At 50.6% G+C, this 20,539-nt stretch overlaps 5 protein-coding genes across 5 annotated transcripts; 2 read left to right on the top strand and 3 right to left on the bottom strand.

Annotated features, from left to right (window-relative positions):
• Positions 1–409: 409 nt before the first annotated feature.
• On the top strand, positions 410–2,257 carry TrAFT101_009957 (uncharacterized protein). The gene has a single exon (XM_024905468.2). The coding sequence runs from the start codon at positions 742–744 to the stop codon at positions 1,945–1,947; it is 1,206 nt and encodes a 401-aa protein (XP_024761113.1). The 5' UTR covers positions 410–741; the 3' UTR covers positions 1,948–2,257.
• TrAFT101_009956 (uncharacterized protein) lies at positions 2,000–2,668 on the bottom strand (the record flags this gene model as incomplete). Its single annotated transcript, XM_024900024.2, has 2 exons — positions 2,000–2,172; positions 2,230–2,668. 2 exons carry the CDS (start codon positions 2,666–2,668, stop codon positions 2,000–2,002), a joined length of 612 nt encoding a protein of 203 aa, XP_024761114.2.
• TrAFT101_009955 (uncharacterized protein) lies at positions 2,437–9,842 on the top strand. The gene is made up of 2 exons (XM_024903830.2): positions 2,437–6,170; positions 6,236–9,842. The coding sequence occupies exons 1-2, from the start codon at positions 3,007–3,009 to the stop codon at positions 9,339–9,341; spliced, it is 6,270 nt and encodes a 2,089-aa protein (XP_024761115.1). The 5' UTR covers positions 2,437–3,006; the 3' UTR covers positions 9,342–9,842.
• A 772-nt stretch (positions 9,843–10,614) lies between these two features.
• TrAFT101_009954 (uncharacterized protein) lies at positions 10,615–13,988 on the bottom strand (the record flags this gene model as incomplete). Its single annotated transcript, XM_024905469.2, has 2 exons — positions 10,615–12,784; positions 12,889–13,988. 2 exons carry the CDS (start codon positions 13,986–13,988, stop codon positions 10,615–10,617), a joined length of 3,270 nt encoding a protein of 1,089 aa, XP_024761116.1.
• Positions 13,989–14,079: 91 nt separating this feature from the next.
• TrAFT101_009953 (uncharacterized protein) lies at positions 14,080–14,662 on the bottom strand (the record flags this gene model as incomplete). Its single annotated transcript, XM_066128808.1, has 2 exons — positions 14,080–14,124; positions 14,192–14,662. The coding sequence occupies 2 exons, from the start codon at positions 14,660–14,662 to the stop codon at positions 14,080–14,082; spliced, it is 516 nt and encodes a 171-aa protein (XP_065984932.1).
• Between the last annotated feature and the right edge of the window lie 5,877 nt (positions 14,663–20,539).

Here is a 20,539-nt window from a genome sequence, read left to right as displayed (position 1 = left end):
TCAGACGAGAGGGCAGACGAGATTCAGGGCCGGGCCGCACGCAGACATGGGATGGGAACAGGATGAGAGTGTTTTTCCCAAGCGCTGCCTTTTCTGCCTCTTCCTGCTGCAGGACCCGAAGAGAAGTTGTCGGAGAGAGGGCCCGGTCCGTCGTCCGGAGACCGAGTTCGCCGCGTCAGGCCACTGCGCACGCAGGATTGGATTTCCGTTGGCAGCGCTGCCAGCGGGCTTTTCTGGCGGGCTTAGCGCTGTGGCTACGGGGTGTCGCTCCCCGGAAAGGCCCCTGGCCTGCGTTGAATGCTGCGCTGGGGCACGTCAAGGTACATCGGCACATTGATGTAATGGTGCGTCTTCTTTGTCAGCCCGGCGCCTTGATCGGAGATCGTTTGGGGCACGATCGGAATAGGACGTTGTTTATTATTAGATAATCATCCAGCATATCAACGACGAGGTCAATGGGGCAGCCTTGGTTGGCTGCGACTAGGCCGCAGCTAGCCAAGGACGGTGCTGGCCAGCGCCGTCGCGATCTTGTCTCGCCCAGCATCTATTCGCACCTCCAGATATACCGAGCGCGCCAGTACCAAGCGCAGCTGCTTTCTATTTGCTGCTATCCAACAGGAAATCATCAGAAAACCATACGCATCTCATAATATTGCCTACTTGGGTGCCTTGCGGGATTCAACACAGCAGATACTGGCGGAAGGCTGCTGAGCAGTCATCAGCCCTTATGCCAGCGCTCCGATGCGGAAACCCTTGATGCGAATCCCTTACACTGACATTCTTCCGTCACCAACAATCATCCCCGCCTCGGCTCACTCGCTCTCCGGCGCTCTCGCTGCGCTTCACAACTTCTTCGCTGCTCGCCCGCCTAACCGCCTGCCTCACTCTACCGTCGTCCTCACAGGCGCAGGGCTCTCAGTATCATCTGGACTGCCTGATTATCGAGGACCCAATGGCACGTATCGAGTAAACAAGACATACCGCCCCATCTACTACAATGAATTTACACAAAATCACGAGGCTCGAAAGAGGTATTGGGCGAGGAGCTTTCTTGGGTGGCCCAGTCTTCTCAAGGCAAATCCAAATACGGGACACTACGCTATCAGGGACCTGGGGGAGATTGGGCTGATCAGTGCTGTCATTACTCAGAACGTTGATTCGTTCCATCCTAGAGCTCATCCGCAGGTGCCCTCGCTCGAGCTCCATGGCTATCTAAGGTCAACTAAGTGCACCACCTGCCATACCGAATATCCCCGTGAGGATTTCCAACGCCATCTTGCTCGGCTCAACCCTCGCTGGGCAGCTCTACTCGAGGAAGCAATGGCATCGGGAGCTCTCGACACCGAGGACCCTGAAGAAAAGAAGTTCAGGGGCCTAAAAGTCAACCCAGATGGCGACGTTGACCTTCCTGATGCGCCTTACACCACATTTAGATACCCTCCATGCCCTCGATGTTTGGCCGACCCACCAATCAAAGCGGAGGGATTCAGACACACAGTCAGGGCAGACAGTGATGGTGCATGGGCACTGCCGAGCACAGCTGGCATATTAAAGCCTAATGTCGTCATGTTTGGTGAAAACATCCCCAACCATGTTCGAACCGCTGCTGAAGATGCCATCGATAATGCTGGCAGGCTTCTTATTCTGGGGACTTCGCTCGCTACCTATTCGGCATGGAGGTTGGCCAAGAGAGCCAAGGATAGGGGTATGCCCATCGCCATCGTAAATATGGGCGGCGTGAGAGGAGAGGATCAATTCTTTGCCGACCTGAACCCTAGCCAAGCCGGCGAGCTTGCTGTAAGAGTGGAGGTATCAACGGACGAAGTCCTCCCAGCTCTGGTTTCGCAGCTTCGTCAGAAGCTAGCATCGACCTCATTGTCTCATGAGGCCTCGATCGGCAATGCTTCGCAAGATAGTCCGTACGTCTTCAAAGACATGCTCTCTTAGACACCTTTAGATATATAGTATAAAAAAGGCGCTCCGAGATATAGGGCATGACTCAAAAGAAATTTCCAAAACTGGCCGTCTTTGTCTTGACAGGTTGTTCTGAGGGCGGCTGCTGAGAAGCGCTCTCAAGTTGGCTTGTCGTCTTGACCTGGGCTTCCGCCTGCTTCTGACTAGGTTGCTTCTCGGGATTTCGAGATGCTTCGTCGCGTTCAATAGCTTGCAACACTTCATTACTGGTCGTTAGCAATATCCTGATGCATGGCCATTCCCAGGATTACTCACCCTCTTCCCACTCTGTCTCTTTCTGGGGATCACCAGTACCCAGAATCTTTTCTACATCTACATCCTCTCCGTTTTGTATGCGTTGAACCACTTCTCGAAGCTGAGCAATCCGTAGTGACGACTGTCGCATATATCGGTCCGTCTGATTTCGCAGCGCGATCATTTGGATAGACATGGATCCGATGAATAGGAACATGACAATAAAATAAGTGGCCGGGTTCCAATCCTTCTTCTCCTTCGTCTTGAGCTTGCGATTTGTCCTGCGCATCGGCTTGGGGATAAGAGACTTCCAAAAGGATCCTTCAACGATGTTCACTGGCTTTATTTGCGCTGTGCTAGCGAAGCGCAGCCCTGGTCTTGCGTGCGCAATGCCGTTGGCAGCAAGGGCTGCTATACCTTGCCTTCCGGCGTAGGAGAGAAATTTCTGGGACAATGCCATTCTCGCTGTCGTAGGGATTTTCTCTCGACTTTAATCCTCGAGGTTTCGAGCTGTCGTAAAGTCTTCTAGAATCCGGGGAATTTTAATCGGATCTCCGAAAAGCGCCCGTCTGATCCCGACCAGTTGCCCTAGACAACCCCCGGTGTTTAGCCGATACGGCGCTAAACCCAACACCCATGTTCACATCACCAAATGCATTGATTGGCGATTGACGATTAGGCTCACGCACTCATTTGTATAATCAGCCTCGCGCCACATGGCGAAAGCTCTTTTTGGATTGGCTTTTGGGATATTGAGATGATATGATTAACAGCTCTCAAAAAAAAAAAAAAACCTAGATGGCTTCTTTACAGGCAAAAGTCGACGCCGTCAAAGCGGCAGTCTCGTCAACGTCAACCTGCACACCAGCAACGGTCGTAACACTCAAAGAGCTGCTACTCCCAGATCCCGAGTCGTTACCTTCGAGACTAAAGTCCGCTGCCACTCGACCTATCAAGACGGCATCTGCAACGAGAACGAAAAGCGGCGCCGGAAGAGACAATGCCTCCAGCTCACAAACCGACACTTTGAGCTCCCGCGAGAGAGCTGCTTTGGCGACTCATGTCATCAACGTTACGCTCAAGACCCTGTCCGAAGTAGCGAAGCCACTGCCCCCTTCTACACCGTCAAAACAAAATGGCGACCTTCGAGAAGCAGCAGGGAAACAGTCAATTCGAAGATCTCTGTCTGCACCGCTTTCTCCCGTGCAGCCCAGGGCACTCAACCGTGTAGTTGCGTCTTTCGACAGTGAAACAACTCCGACGAAAGCACCCTCGCCTGCCCAATCGACGGGATGCCTTGCTACAGTGGAGTGTGCGCGTGTTGCATTCTCTGCACTTCGATCCCTCAAAGGTCCAACAAAACCTGAAGAGGCGGACTTTCAGCTAGAGACTGGCATGTCCGCGCTGGTGGGGAAGCTGCTAGGCTTAGGGATGCATGATCAGGCTCTTAAGGAGCTGAGAGTGCTGAAACGGAGGCTGGACAGTATAATAAGCGGAAAACAATCGACGGGGACCAAGGGCGGATCCGAAACTACGAGTACCACTGCAGTAATCGCCGATTTGTTGAACTTTCAGGGCGCCATCGCGAAGCCTTGCCTTGCGACCATCACAGGCTATCAGATGCAGGTTCTAAAGCTGATTGCAGCGACTAAAAAACCATCTCACATAGAAGCTATTCTTCCCCACCTTAGCGATTCACATGCCTCGTCCCCATTGAACCTCCTGTCTGCTCTCGCTAAGGAGGGGGCAAAGGAGGCTGCAAAGGTAGCTCGTCAAATGGCGTCCATATCACAGATTCTTTTGTCCCTTGCGCCGAGTATTTCTAGTCAGGAAGACGCAGTAGCTACCGAACCGCGACTTAGCCCATCTCCTAGCGCCGCCTTTGAGTTGCAATCTTTGGCTTTCCGAATCCAGCTCAAGTGGTGGAAACTGGCTCAGCATCAGGGACATATTGATCATGACTTGCTCTCACCCTTCTCACGCTGTCTAAGAGCTTACACCCGACGACAAAAGCTAGATAGAGGTCCCGTTTACCAAATAATATCCGAATCATTTAACACTATAATGCAGCTTATTCATTCTCAAAAGTATCTCCCAGCAACATCATTCAATTCACCTCTAGCATCCATACACCATATTTTAGGATCCGCAGCGCAAGCAGAACGACGATATGCCGAAGCACATGGTTGGTTCCAAGAATTGAAAGGTTCGCTGACCGCAGGGCAAGACTCCTCTGTTCTCAAGTGTTCAATCTCTGCGCGCCTCCTTGCTGTTGCGCTGAAGAAGGCTGACTTAGACCCAACCGTCGAGCCTCTCCTTTGCGAGGTCATTGAAGGATTGGATGGTAGCCTTAGTGGAACAATGGCAGAGCTGAACGAACTTCTCGAGGGCCTTTCGCTGGCGAGGCGTTCCGTCGTTGGCCTTCTGATGACCTGTTTGGGGCCAAATGCTTCGAAAAGCACTGTTCCGAGCGCCCTCACAACTCATCTAAAAACTTTCATTCTCAAGTATCCGCGATTTATACGCCGATGGATGGGGCTGCCGCCAGGCAAAGATGTACAGCCCAAGCATGTTCTTCAGTTCGATCAGCGGCGACAGCTGGTTGCACAATCTATTGGACAGACTCTTGACTCTACCCTGATGGTCATCAAATGCGACATCCAGTCTGAAGAGAGTGAATGGCATGCGATTGATGATGTGCTTCAACACTGCGCTTCGCTTCTCGAATCTATGACTGCTTCTAATCTATCTACCACCAAGGTTGAGAATCTTGGCAGGTACTCCGTCAAGATCTCAAGTCTTTATTTCTCCGTCTTTTCTCTCCTTCGAAAGAAATCCTATCGGTCCAAAGACGAGAATAAGCGTCTTCTTCAGGCTTTGAACCGATCGATTGATGTCGTTAAAGACTGTACGGAGGCCGAGCAAGAGAAAGCACAATTATCGACAAAACTAGAGATATTTGCAGATATGTGTAAGAGCTCTGGTAGGACTGATGATGCCGTACGCACGCTACGATCAATTTGTTCCAAGGTAGCTGAGAACGGCGCATTATCTGACGTTGCTGCTGCTCTCTCCACACAGCCTCCAACCCTGGCGTGGGCCATGAACGACAAAGTATCACTCTTGTCACGCACTTTGCGTTCCATGGCTAGGATCGACAGAGCGTGGAATGAGTGGACCTTCTCGCTTCCTGAGGTGGAGCGTGCTGCGGTTCTAGAGCATTTGACGTACGTCAGTCTCATCGGCTCGTCCTCGTCGTCGCAGCCCCTTGGACTGCACGACGCAGGAGTAGCTGCGTTGCTTCGCATCTACTCGTTGGATAAGTACCCGGTTCGCCGCCTCCGTGTATTGCTGAATCTTTACTATCAAAGCGTAGGAGAAGAAGAGCAGCTTCTGAATATTGTTTCGCTTGCTGAGGAAACATGGCGACATCTGGAGGCCGGGGCCGGGGCGGAAGATGCCTTGCTATCTCATTTCATCCCGCACTTGCAAGCCTATTTTACATCCATCTTTGCACTGACACACACGGATGGAACAATGTCTACAATGATATTCCAGGCAATCGACTCTTGGAAAGGCATCATTAGAACCTGTCAGACGCAAGACCAACTTTTTATGGTAGTTGACGATCCTCAAAGACTTCTCGATCATTTACGGTCGCTACACCAGCTTGCCGGCCTAAGGGGGGAGACACATCTCCAGCTCGCAATTTCCGAACTCAACATCGCCATATCGACGGTATTTGTTGGATCTGCGGAAGCAACCGGTGACGGCTTGATTCTTGGCCACAGCCAGTTGGCAGCGCAATACGTTAGCATTGGACTCTTCCCCCAAGCTTTAAAGACAATAGAGCATACTCAAGAGCTTATCACCCGCTACGATGGCCTATCGCGCCAAGTCCTTGTTGAGTTTTACCTCTCCCAAGCAGAGTATTATACTGGTGTTGGCGATATGGACACTGCGTGAGTATTTCAATTTGCTGTAAATCCTGGTGTAGTGAGTAAAAAGAAGAGCTAATGCTTTATAGTCTCGGTTCTCTATCCAAAGCCGGTGATATTTGCAACGCCCCATATTCCTCTTGGGCTCAAAGCAAATCTCATGCATCCATGATAATATCCATCACCTTACTGCTACAATCGATTGCTACTCTTCAAAATGGAAATATCCAAGACGCACTATCCTTTGTAAAGACGAGTATTCGCATGCTGACTCATGACTGGACCAAATTAGAAGCTGCGCTAGGGGCCGATTCCAAGAGCCCAGATGCCAGCGTATCAGATATCAACGCCAGCAGCACAGACTTGGCTTCGACAAAGGGGAAAGTAACTGGCCCTCGATTCTGGACCTTAGCCAGTCCACTTCTCCGAAGTCTCTTACATATCTCTTCCGTATACGCTCATATTGGCATGTTCCAGGAAACTATCTACTATGCTGACTCTGCCTGGAAGATTGCGGAGAGTACTCAGTCTTCGCTCTACAAAGCACAGGTGGCTGCATGGACTGGTTCTGTTTATCTTAAGGCTGGAAAGCTGCCTAAAGCACTTGCCACCTTTAAAGATGCAGAACAACAGTTACCGCGTGATACCTGTTCTGCTCGTGTACGCTTTGCTCGTCAACTCGGAGAGTTTTATTGGGAAATCGGAGACGATGAGAAGGCTGGCGAGTTTTTGAAAATAGCTGAAGAGACTGCTCACCTCCTCAGCATGCCCAAGAATAAATCCAGTATCCATATTGTTCAGGAACCCATTGCAGCCCAGGAGCCCATTGCAAAGCCACAGAGTGCCGAATCTACCAAAGTCATGAGAGCAAAGAGAACAACAAGGTCAAAGGTCAAAGTACCAGCCGCTCCTAAACCCGCCAAGCGAGACTCGCCCAGGTCTAAGACACCTGCAGCAGCAGATTTCGCTCAGCTACCAAAAGATATATACTACGCATCCCTACACACCGCCATCATCATGTCTCGCACTTTGGGACTCATTTACCAGAAAGATTGGGCATCGGCTCTACAGGCTCTAGAAAAAGTCAAAGATTTGCCCAAGCTTATCAGCATACTCTCTCAAGAGCAAGTGATGACGGCCATATCATTAATTGGACGTAGCATGGAGCAGATGATTTCCGATCCTGTCTTCTCTGTGATGCAAGACTCGACCATTTCGTTCCCTGCTGTCTCTGCTTCCATGGCTCTATCCGATAAATTGTCGCACATGCAGCTATCGATGAAAAACGAACTTGCCGCGGAAGGAGCTCAGAAGAATATTGATTATCCTGCTTTTGCAGATGCATTAGAGCGAGCACAAGCGCTTCTCGTAGAAGCTCACGCTTCTGCTCTCTCCAGTGCCGATAGTAGCATGGTTCGTCGTATCTCTACGCTGCTTCAAACCACAGTGATTTTCTTGTCAGCAACCCTGGCTTCAAAATCTCTTCCACAAACAGGACTGGGTACGATTGCTGTTGATATGGCTCGAAACGTGACATGGCAGCGAGAACAGCAGACTCTAGCTGGGCCCAATAACGATACGGCCACCATCCGTATCACAACTCCAGCTGCCAAGCCACTAACAACAGAAGCAGTGGCTGATATGGCCAACTTTCAAGAGAACTACGTGGATTTGATCCCAGAGAAGTGGAGTGTTGTCTCTATTTCGCTGAGTGACAACCATCATGATCTCTGTATCACAAAATTCCAATCGAACCAAGGACCGTTTGTTTTGCGCCTGCCTTTGGAAAGGGCTAACTCTCGGGATGCCGACTCCAAAGTTTTCAACTTTAAAAACGGCCGTGAAGAATTATTAGAACTTATCAAGCTGGCAAATGAAAGCAGTCACTCTGCACGAGACTTTACTGCCAAAGGAGAGCGTGGGGCTTGGTGGGCAGAGCGAGAAGCTTTGGACTCTCGATTGAAGCGACTCCTGGTTACTATCGAGACTACGTGGCTAGGAGGATTCAGGGGCATTTTTTCGCAGCAATTCAAGCAGATGGATCTGTTGGCACGCTTTCGGAAGGACTTCCACCAAATGCTTGATAGAATCCTGCCATCTCGAAATAAAAGCCGAGGGAAGAAGTCGGCGACCAAGACAGAGGCTATTACTTTGGATCCTCGGATCCTCGATCTCTTCATTGGCCTGGGCAATCCAATTGATCCTGACTGCGAGTTTGATGAGGCGCTGAATGATTTGCTTTATTTTGTCGTGGATATTCTGCAGTTCCACGGCGAGCGGAACGCTTACGATGAGATCGACTTTGACGGAATGGTCCTAGAGACTTACGATGCTCTACGCGGGTATCACAATGCTGCTAACTCTTCGGAGAGGGAGGAAGGGACACATACCATACTTGTGCTTGATAAACTGCTCCACGCTTTCCCTTGGGAGTCTTTGCCTTGCATGGACGGCCTGTCTGTATCTCGAGTCCCTTCGCTCGAATGCCTTCGGCAACTCATTCAAGATGCTAGCACAGGTCCGACAAACGGATTACAGGGCCACTTTGTCTCAGCAAAAGCTGGTACCTATATCCTTAACCCGTCATCTGACCTGAAGAATACACAGACATTCTTCCAGTCAGCTTTTACAACCCTGTCATCGTGGAATGGTATCATCAATAAAGCGCCAAAGGAGTCGGATTTTGAAAAGGCTCTTTCGACATCCGAGATTATGGTGTATTTTGGTCATGGCAGCGGTGCGCAGTATATTCGGGGAAAGACGATTCGACGCTTGGAAAAGTGCAGGCCAGCGACTTTCCTCATGGGTTGTAGCTCCGCTGCCCTCACTGACGCTGGAGAATTTGAAAGCTATGGTCCAGTCTGGAATTACATGATGGCGGGTTGTCCCGCCGTGGTGGGTACGCTCTGGGACGTGACGGATCGTGATATCGATCGTTTTGCAGGCAAGACTTTTGAGGAATGGGGTCTCTTTGCAAGAGGCACCTTTGATGGCTCAACGAGCAAGAGCAAAAGCAAGGCTAAGAGCCGTGCTGAAGGGGTGGATGAATTGAGCCTCCCTAGAGGAGATGGTGCTCCAGGTGATGCATCCCTTGCTGAAGCAGTGGCGGGGGCGAGAAGTGCATGTCGTTTCAAATATCTTAATGGCGCGGCGGTGGTTTTATATGGAATTCCGGTTTACATTAAGAGGGAATGAGTTTTGGGTACATGGTTAAAAAAAAAACTAAGGATGGGAACAGAGTATGACACGAATGATGAACAAAGTGAGACTTGCATAGCACAGGCCACTACTAAAGCGTTTTTTTGAAATAATGAAAGTATATAGAAGGCCGTGGGCAATATGGTCTTGGATGGCGCTGTTTATTATACCTTACTTTTTTTTTCTTGGGCACGGCGAGGCGCATTGACTCGAAAAGAGATGATGATAATGATACAAGGGATACCTATATGCCATAACTCGTATTATTACAAGAGAAATATTGATAAAGACTGTATGAAAAGAAGAGAGGTTAATTTTTTATGCGCGTAGCAATATGTCATTGGCTATTTCATGAGAATATATGTATTGTGTCATTGAGAAAAATTAACGAGGAAGAAAACAAAGAGTTATTGATTCATAGCGCAACTCTTTATAGTTCTCTGTTTGTTTACTTGGGAGTACCAATAGCTTTAGGAAGAAAAAGAGAGAGAAGACGAGCACCGTCATAAGGGTTAGCACATACTGCTATGAATATTCATTAAAAGACTAGTTAGAATACTAATAATACATCATAAATGAACAAAACTATGCAGAGTAGTCAGTCACGTATGTCCCCACCCAAATAAAGACAAATAGAAAGGGAAAGTAGTAACAAAGAAGAAACAAAGAATAAACAGTAAGTAGTCGAATAAACGGAGCCCGAAAAGAAAAAATTCAGTAAGGAAAAAAAAAGTATCTCATTCAATTGTGTTGTTGGTTCCAGACGCTCCTTTTCTCACCACAGGATATACTAAAAAAAAAAAAAAAAAGGCACAAAAAAAAGACAGCCAAGCAGCATATATACTAGACAGCCCAATCATCAGGCGTCCTCCGGCCCTTCCCCCAAAAGACTAAATTGTGTTCCCTGGGTATAGTATATAGATATATGTCCATTTGAAAACAAAGAAATCCAAATATCCACCCTTTCCGAAGCGCCATTTTCCCCTTGAAATGCTTGTTTTGTTTTGCTTTTCTCATCACTCGACATTGTGATAAGAGATAATGACAGTAAGCAGTTAGTAGTTGCTGCTGCCTTGTAACTGTTAGATAAAATATGTTGAACTTAAAAGGGGGATCCGCATCATTCAAAGATCGTTGATGTAACTCCCACTCGTATTTATCGTAGTTTGCTACTGCCCCGAGTGGCAGCTTCGCATTTGAATTATCATCAAACGGCCACAGGAATATACCGCACAGAGCTGCGGCTCACTGAACTTGAAAAGGTGGTAAGCTACATGCCACCTTGGTGATCAGCCATAAGCATTCCTCCATTGCTGCCAAATAGGGCTGCAAAAGGATCAACGCTCCCGAAACCCATATCTTGGCCTCCATCTAAATTCAGGAACCATCCTGGAGACGCATTTTGATTCAGATACGGGTTCAAACCATTGTGGCTCTGGTCCATCTGACCCTGGGCGTGAGCATGTTCGCCACTCATGCCGTCCACTTTCATGCTTTGTTGGCCGTGGATCTGCGTATTAGCCGCTGCGTTGTTCCCAGACATATTTCCCCAGCTGGTAGACCCATTCATCATATTCTGCAGACCGTTTACACTTCCAGACTCCATTGAAAAGTCGCTATAGTTGGACTGCATCATTGTATCTGGCGGCTCAATATCCATGGATAGCATATCCGTTGAGAAGAAATTGGAGAAGGGCATGCTCTGAGGAAATTGTGCGCCGTTGGCAGAACTAATTGGTGATATGATAGGATATGCCGGATTTTGCGTTTGTGATACGGTAAGGGGATTAAAGGTAGAGGTGTTAGTAGTCTGGACTCCGAGCGTGTCTGAGAACCTGGGCGGTTGCCGAGACTGCTGTTGCATAGCTAACCTCATCTGTTCATGGAGATGCTGCTCACTTGCCGCCGCCGTAAGCTGTTCACCAGACTTTTGCTGGTCTATGCTGCTTGATATCGTGACGGTTGGCCTCTTCAAGGGGGCTTTGCGCTTAGACGCACCAGCTCGTGGCCCTTCCTTATCGTTCTGCATTGGCCCAACAGTCATGAAAAAATCTTCAATTGACTGCAACTCCGACTTCTGCTCCAAGGCGCCATCTTCGCCCTTCTCCTTCTTCCTATACATGGCGGGATCCATGTAGTCTGTGTCCGACACTCCATGGGGATAACGGTTGAACCAGTCAGAATATTGCAGGATTGGCGATGATGCGGTGCTACCATTGGTAGGACCACCGGTGCGGGACGTTTCAAGGGCATTTCGAAACTGAATGCGGATATTCTCTACCATCCAATGAAACATGCCCCAGTATTTCATCATGCTACGCAGAAATCTTACGTTCACGCTGGAATTTGCCTCAGCTGTGGCTTTCATCGCCGGGTTGCCAGAAAAGATACCAGTGATATGTATGGTAGCTGAAGAGAAGGCGCAGTACCCGGCAAATGGAGTTGATATGCTGCACTGTACCTCCTCAGCGTCTCTGAGAAGATCAGATATTTTGTTGGCGGCCAAGAAGGTCTTAATATTGGCCTGCGTAATGAATTCGTTGGGTGCCTCTTCACCAATACGATCGCGAGAAAATGAAACCGCGGCTTGGTGGAGGAAGAGCAGGTTTTGCTGGATAGCCATGTGCAGGAAAATGAAATGTTTTGCGGTACTTTCGGCTCGGTGAATCTCTAGAGCCTCGCGGGTACATTTGAGGGAATCCGGGAGAGTGCGTAATAGCTCTTCAGTATCTCGCACCAGTTTGGCATACTGGGAATTCGTATCCCACATTGGGTATGCATCCTGTTCTCTTCCACCCTGGTTTAAATAGGTGACAACACGACCCCAAATGGATATTGAGCGGATAGTATAGGCTGCTGCTCCCATGTTGTCGCGCGGTAAGACTCCCGTTTGACCTTGGTCGTTTAGCTCACTATTTGGAACGGTGCCGTCGAGATATTCTGTTTGTGCCGGCATATCAAATTGGAAATGTCTCTCCGCAACGGGCAAAGGTATTTTAAGGGTGTCTTCTTTGATGAACAGAGGCCGATCTGTTCCAGAGGAGTTGAAACGGTCCATCATAAAACAAGCCCACATAACGCGGCGACGAATTTCCCGATCAATAAAACTCAACTTGATCTTCCTATTTCGCATCTGGGGGTCGTATTCCAAATCTTTATGCAGGTGGAGAGCAAAGGCCATACGAATAGCCTGTCCACCCAGAGCCCAAGCACGGCCGCCATGGCACGTTCCGAACTCATGCATCCCCAGGATGAGAAGACAAGTCAATATCGTTATGTTGGGCCAGTCATATCGTCTGGTGCAAATTTCTCTGGCGTGAGAGGCCCACTCCTCTCCACGCATAAATTGTTTGGTCGAAGAGGTGAACTTTGGGTTCGACGTGAAGCGTGCTGCGATAGCGCAAACAGAGAGAACAAGCACCGGCGGTAGTGTATCATTTCTAAAACTTGCGTTAGCAGTTGCACTGGTAGAGCTTGATGAAATGGGTAGGGCACTAGGAAGGAAAGGCGACGTGCTTCATTCCCCGTGGAAAATTGGTCGTACTTTAGTTTGCGGATGTAGCTCGGTTTATGGAGGAGATGATAAGACTGGCCGTAGACATTGTCAAAAAAGACTTCGGTAAGGTGCTCTTGGACATCCTTGGGAGGAAGGGCATCCCTTCCCTCGCGCAACAGCTCGTTTTCTTCTGCCTCGCGAGACTCTGGTGTGCCCGCCTGGTCTTCCGGTAGTTTCGGTCTGGGGGCCTTGGCCCATGCTTCCAGATTCCGGCCAAAGGCTTCGTCCGCATTACGCTTCTTGGTGGTAGTCTTATTTGACGTCATTGTCCCAGTTCCTGGGATGGCAGGCTTGACAACAGCGCGGGGGACCGAGGATATCGAATCCTGATCAGATTTTGGGAGTATCTTGATGATGCGTTCTTCCATGCGCTTGAGCCGCTTGTCGAGCATGGCCATATAATCGGTCCGCGGGGCGGCTTTTCGGGTAGTGACTTTGTAAACACAGGGGATGCGTGACCTCATGCAGTGTTTGCAAGCAGGCTTTTCTCCAGAGCAGCGTATCTTTTTGCGACGGCATGCGATACAGGCAAGCGGCAATCGTTTCCGGTCCTTACCAGCTTTGGTCTTGAGTTCACTCCAGGCAGGAGGAGCCGACGCAGAGTCGTCTTTCGACTTGCCTCCCAAGTCTGTGCCATCGCCACGATTCTGATTTACGTGGCCGAAGTCGTCTGCATTCCCGTCATCGGTGATGGAGTTGGACGCCGGAGTCGATATCCTGGCCATCGAGTTGCTCGTTAGTTCCAGATTCGGCGTCGGCGGATCAAGAATCGGTACGAAGGGCTGTCGTGCAATGTTACTCATGGCACTCATGCTATGTGATGGCGGAATGGAAGAGATGGTGCTGGCCTGGTGCTGCGAGAAAGGGTCGGTCTGGTGGGCGAGAACGGCTTGATCGGGCATGGCGGAGAAGGGAAAGTTAAAGTCGCTAAAGTGAGGGTTGCCACCCAGCATATCGTCTGAAGGGGCCTCGCCTTGCCCACCGCCAGGAGCTGGTTCGCGCTGCGGGTACAGCTGGGACGTGGAATCGAAGCTCTGGCGGTGGGCGTTGCGAAACTGACGGTTCATGCCGCCCCGGCCGTCCGACATAGCTGGAATCCGGACTACAGGCCAAGGAGACTGAGCGGCTCTCTATGCTTGAGAATGGGAGGATGTAGCGGCTCGTCAGGCCGATTGCTGGTCATTTCACGACTCTTGATACTCGTTGTAATATGGCAGCACCGTACTTTGTCAAAGCTGTGTCAGAGAAGAGGGCAGAGAGCCGATTCCACTGGGAAACTGCAAAAACACACGGCTGGAACACTGGGCTGCTGGAAGTTCAAAGGCCGATTGATTCTCCAGCAGCCAGAGTATGAAGATTGCGATGCAAGGGCTATGATACGACGGCAAGACAGTTGCAGTCCAGTCGAGACGCCACGATCAGTCAGAGAGACGCATGGACGGCGAAGTTGGGAGAGATGAGATACGCAGCAAAATGCCGGTAGGAAGTAGAGAAGTAGAGTGAAGGCTAGAGGGGATCCAAGGAAAGAGGAACCACGAGGTGAAGGGTGGGACAAGGCAAGCGGATCGAGGCGTGGGTCAGCAGCGCTCCGTACTTGCCGCGCTGTCCTCTGGTACTGGTACCGGCGCAGGTACTTGGCGCCTGCTGCAGTTTGCAGCGGACGCGACGCCTGGGCTGCCCGGGCCTGCAGGGACGGCGCTGTACCCAGCTTGCGCCACGGCGTACTTGTACGCGGGAATCCGGCGCTCGGTACTCTGCGCATCCTTCCATCGACGAGCAGCTCTGGCAGGGTTCAGCGCAGCGGCCGCAAAGTTCAGTGGCCTGGAGCCTTGCGCCGGGGGCAGCCCTCCAACTGTCAATCTGCTAATCTGCTAGCACAGCATAGAAGCTACTAACCTTAGGTCTAGTAGGTACCCTTGCCGGAGGTACGAGTACTCTGGACCTGGCGCAAGCAACGGTGACAAAACTGTATCAACCAACGCTCCATACACGCTGCCGCGGGGGGCGTCGCTTGCAGCAGGCTCTCGCTACCCCGTCAGACGCCATGGGCTGGATGCTACTGTACGGCGCCCATGCGATTTTGCATGCGCACTCCGTGCCTGTGCTCGCCGTGCCTGTGCTCGTGCCCGTGCTTGGACCTGGTAGCGGGTAGCGGTAGGGCATTTGCCAAGCCCGTGATTGAGCAAAGGCCTCTGAAACCCTGTTCACAGTACCTGCGGGGGGGCATATGGGGCCGCAGGCGCCGCTAGACGCCTCTTCTGCCAATACGACACCGCCGTGGTACCCCAGGCTGGCGCCTAATTATGGGGGCAAAAACGGCCCTGGCACCGATGGGACGCACAAGTATGTAGCAGTACTCGGGACGGCGTACAGTACGGATGAAAACGGTTGTCCCGAGGCCATGGATCTGTCCCAGGTGCGCCCTCTCGCATCTGCCCTGGTTTTGGGGCCACTCCAGTTGACAGTTGGAAGAGATAAAGCCCTGCAGACTGGTGAGGAGGGGTAGAGAGTATCCTAGAGGGCGAAGCACTACTGGCATACATGCATACTCAAGCCCGAACAGTAGTCCAATTACTTCAGTACCTAGTAAGTTATATACACATTCCTAAGCAGGCTCTGGTGGATGTTACTACTCCAATCAACTCTTCTTACACAGACGGTTATACATCGTAGTCATACCTACACATATACACGCCCATATATAGGAAAGAGATTGCGAGGGGAGAGAAGGTATTGTATGATATCCAGGCTATGCAAGAGCCAACAAACGGAAGCATAAGACAGAGAGACGGAAGAGGGGGCTTAATTATCTGGCATGTAATTCTGGGCTTGGGCGGCTATATGACGCGGGGGAACTATCACCAAGGGAAAACTCGCCGTCACTTCGTCACCTCGTAACTTGGCAGCAGCTAACATGCAGACGATTCGTACGCCGGGTAAATATTGCCGCAGCGGTATCCGAACCGGCTGAGGCCCCTAAGAGCGGATGTCCATCATGTTGCGTATCGGGGCCGCCTGGAGGGGCTGATGCAACATCCAGCCACTCCGCAAAACCCGTTTCTCATCCAGACACACCGAGAAGGCTTGAGAGGTGCCAGATCAAGGTTGGCGGATAGCCTCAAGCCACGCCACGCCACGCCACGCCAAGAATCTGCATCGTGACCAGGCTGCACGTTGCTCTAGTTAATTGTCTTGCGAAGAGCGACGGCGCAAAGGCATCGTCCCCGAGTGGCTACAACCGGCCACTAGATGAAGATAGCTAGAACTCTCAGGATACTACCTATATCTCTCCGAGGAAGGGGAGGGCTGAAGTGGACAAACGCGCGGCCCCGTAGCTTCGACAGGTTTCGATACCTAGGATCCGAAGAGTCCGTTTGCTCCGCAACACAAAGAATGTCAAACAAAACTCAAACCACAACTGTAGATACAAGGTAGGAACACTATTTTAGCAGAATAGATGCCGTTGGCGTTTATATCGTTTTGCAAGCACGGACTTGGACATGCGTGCTAATGTTGGTAGGATGCAGATGAAAAGTACCTACTAATAACGTATTAAGCTTGAACAGCAGAAGTGGGTGATCTTTACACCAGTCTCCTTCATTCTCCATCTTTGCCAGCTGTAGACGGCTGCGCGAGACCCAACCCGTCTTCACAATCCTCCCAGCGGCTTCTCTGGTCTGTAGAACACGGTGAGATTGTCATCCTGCGTGATAACACAAGTTGTGTGCGCCTACGGAGTAGGTAGCCCGTTCAACACACGTTTGCCTCTATAACCAGGTCTCGAAAGTTAGCCAATGGGCTGAGATGCAATGCAACTAAAATAGCAGCAAGGCCTTACAGTCGGTCCATCTTCGTCGGTCCATCTTCGTCGGTCCATCTTCGCCCACGTCAAATACCTATCGTTTGAGCGAGTTGCCCCCAGCCGTTAGTTGGAGATGTGATGCTACAACGCGGCTTCCAGGCAACGGCTTTTACCCTCCACCTGTAGGTTTGACGGCGTTGTAATAGTATTGCTACTACTTCGAGCTCCGTGTAATGCCTATCAAGGGATGCTTTGCTATAGCTGCGGCCGGCCGCGAGGAACTTATTGGCGTGGCTGTGGTATTAGCAGGTAGTAGATCCCCTAGCGGCCCCAACTGGTGCAATTCGCCGACTACAAACCGCAGTATTACAATGCTGGGACCCACGGAGCGAGATGCTTAGCCAGCAACGGTCGAATCTGGGACCAATGCTGGCAGTACGAAGTAGCCAATGCAGTGGCGAGCAGCAGATACGCTATATTAGACATGGTTATGCTTGCCTTGGTGGTGCTCTATGGGGGGGAAAGGTGTAGGTTAGCATGTCGGGATATCGACACCGCAGAAGGTGGCTTGGGCTAGTGTCGGTTTTTGATTTAGCAGTGCAAGGTGCAATAGGAGCTGACAGCCAGGGCGTTGTCTTGTGTAGATACCAGAGCAACGGCAGAGAAGCGCACAAGCGAAGTCCCAGTAAAACAAAAACCTAAAAGCAGCCCTCTGTGCTCCGTAAGAAACGGCGCCAGGCGAGTAATGGCCAGGCATGCGCCGCGCATGGTAAGACCTGGCTACCCATTTAGGGTTTTGGGCAGGTTATTTCCTTCTGGGTGCTAGGGGGCGCTTGCCGACAGCAATCAAACGGGCAGATAAGGCTGCTACGTCCGCTCTTTCCCCGGACTCATACCCACTTGCCGCCTACCTTTATCTCTCCCCAGGTCGGAGTACCTCGCGCGAGATTACACACCGCGCAGGCATCTCCCTTGGCAGCAAGATCGGCCGCGAACCTCTTGTCGCAAGGTTATCGTGCCTCTGCCTCTGCCTCCAGTCCCTCTGGGGTTGCATTGCGCGACAAGCGACAAACTAATGCTGTCTTATCCGTTAAGATTTCTCTGCCACAGAGTGCCTGCATGGCGCTGCGTTGCTAGCACCTCCACTTGTTAGCAGAGCTCTAGCAGCTGTTGCAACCCAGAAACTTTTTCACCAGCAACCTTTTCCCGCGAGTTTCGGCGGGCCCCTGTCAGAGAGAGAGCACTAAGGCAAGCCACTTGGCATGACGTTTCCCACCCAGTTGGACGGAGGTCTTAAGCTAATTTTAATCGCCTCTAAGCAACTGCTGCCCAGCAAAATATCCCTGCTACTGCTACCCCGACAGGCTTGCGGCGGCCAGAGTGGCCGAGAACGACTACTGCTCGCACCGCTTCTGCTAGGACGAAACTGCTACTCCATGATGCCGCAGGCGTTGTTCACAGAAGCTTTCGGGAAATAAAGTCATCATCAGGGCATATCCCGATGAAGAGAGTCAGAGCGGAGGGGAGCAATATCTACACGGCAAACTGGTCCCAGCAGAAGGCTAACTACTTGCTATAGTGCTACGGTAGCTTGGGCTTGTGCACGTACTCGTTTACCAGCCCAGCCCCTGGTATTGTGCCCCCTAGCCTCAACTGAGCGACTACTGTGCGGCTTCGTCCATTTGCCCTTACGCCTTATTTCTGGATATATGTACATATGTACTCCATACATATGCTTTGGTCGCTCGAAGCGCACAGAATCAGCGTGTCAAGTGGAGGCATAGTTCGCTCACTCACCTTTGAAAAGCTTTAACTGGTGCAGCGAATATGGAGCACATACCTCTCTCTATTTGGCAGTGCGGTAGTGGTGGTATCCTGGAACTGAAGTTGGCGCAGGATGACGCGAGTGAGATGAAGTGGCCGAGAATGTCAATCAGAGCGAGCCAGAGCCGAATAGGCATGAGACGTGCATAAAATGTTCCGTGCCGCAATAGATGAGAGCAGAGTCAACAATACAAGCAGAGGCGGTCGAAGCTCAGTGCCGTGGTATTACAAGTACTACTCGTACACATGGATTCTATCTTCTTTTCCGTTCTCGAATACTAGATCTATGCTCTGCATAATATCGACGAACGGGGAATTTGCAAAGTGCTCCACTAACACATCTGTATGATGAGGTGATCACAGTATCTTGCTCCACCAATTGATATTTGGAATAGTTGCCCTACAGATACCGTTCCTTAGAGTGGAGGTCGATGCAGAAAAAAAAACATCTTTAATTGGTATCCGTTTTGCCCTAAGCACCGCAGGGGGCAGAAACCTTGTCTACTTGTATGTTGCGAGCTCTGCCGCACTCCAACATGTTCTTACTTCGACGAAGCTGATTTTTTTTTTTTTGGAACCCCTTCCTATGATTTTCGGCGGCACCTCGCTACATTCCCCCTCTTATCGGAACGTTCATGGGTTTGCCGCGCGGCCGGGCATTATCGCCGGCCAGTGAGAGTTCCTGTGAGACACGGAACGTGGAGAACGGAACACGGAATCGTTGTAAGTCGAAAGCTTACTTTGCCCTACAGCTGGTGGCATCGTATACCTACTCCATATAAAACTGTCAGTGGTGTTACTACCTTTGCCCTTTTCTTAATGGGCCTGTCTCTTTTGAGGAGAACTCCGAAGACGTGTCCCAGCGCACGCCGCTCATCAGAATCTTCCCCCGTTGACACTCTGGAGTCCCAACGTTTTATAGACAGCATTTTAAGCACTCCGAAGGGTGCAACAGATGGCCCACGCCAAAACTATAAGGCGCCATGACAGTTCATCGACGCCAATGGCGCCCCGCACGTGTAATGGCTTCTTTGTCTACCAATTATTACCCCAATTTGTAGCCCAGCTCTGGGCTGGCTGCAGTAGCCTGGCTGCTACCCTTGTGGTGCTTTGCCATCAACTGCGCCATCTAGATGTTAGTACTATACCAACCTGACAGCTGCTCTCAACCAATGCTGAATGATGGCTGATTGGTTATGATTGTTCTCCTGTTGCAATGCTAAAACATCTTAGCTAGATCATTACCACTTTAAACCAGACCCGGTGTCTTTCTCGCAGTACGGAGTACAAAGAGTAATTGGGACTGATATCGACGAACGAGCAAGCCAGAGACCACAGCCTGGCACACAATGAAACGAAACGTTGAGTAAAAACCACCCCTCTCTTGGGCCATTTCCCCGCAGATGCGTCATCTCAGAGCCTGCCCTAGCATGGACTGTCCGTTGTACTTCGTACGCTTCTCTTTCCCCCAAGGCTGGGCTGGCGCACTAACTGGAGTTGAACTACATGTGCTACTCCTACCGCCAAGTTGATGACACCAGCTCAATCTAACGCGGCAATTCGTATTGCGCCTTTCTTGCTGCAAACTGCCGAACACTCCATGCCCTGTATCTGATATTCGCTTCTCCTTTCTTTTCCTCACATATACTTATATGAAAACATTCGAGATGCGGCTTGTTATTATCATAACCACACCGTATACACTACTTGATCCGCTTGTTTCCCAATCTTACGGAAATAGAGTTACAATAGGCAGCGACATCGGCCCGCTGCTGATCCCTTGCAGACAGTTTTGTATTTAATCTATTCAATTAACGATGGATGGATTAATTATAGCGGTCACCCCTACGCTTGGACACTTTTATACCTTATTTATTCATATGCCCCGAGCCCGCTCACCTTATGGATGAGTTGCCATCTAGCGTCTCTTTCTAGCTTGAAAGCTTGGCAACGGAGCCAGCTCCGTATGTGGTAGTACGTATTGACGTACGAGCACCATGCCTGCCTGTCCTT

This window comes from Trichoderma asperellum, chromosome 6 (assembly GCF_020647865.1).
Source record: "Trichoderma asperellum chromosome 6, complete sequence".
Lineage (NCBI taxonomy): Eukaryota > Fungi > Ascomycota > Sordariomycetes > Hypocreales > Hypocreaceae > Trichoderma > Trichoderma asperellum.
The sequence above is the reverse complement of the archived record's forward strand: the minus strand, read 5'-3'. Positions and strand labels throughout refer to the sequence as shown.

Coding starts and splice junctions, on each gene's coding strand:
- TrAFT101_009957 (XM_024905468.2), top strand. CDS start 742: ATGCGGAAACCCTTGATGCGAATCCCTTACACTGACATTCTTCCGTCA.
- TrAFT101_009955 (XM_024903830.2), top strand. CDS start 3,007: ATGGCTTCTTTACAGGCAAAAGTCGACGCCGTCAAAGCGGCAGTCTCG. Junction 6,171..6,235: donor GTTGGCGATATGGACACTGC/GTGAGTATTTCA, acceptor AATGCTTTATAG/TCTCGGTTCTCTATCCAAAG.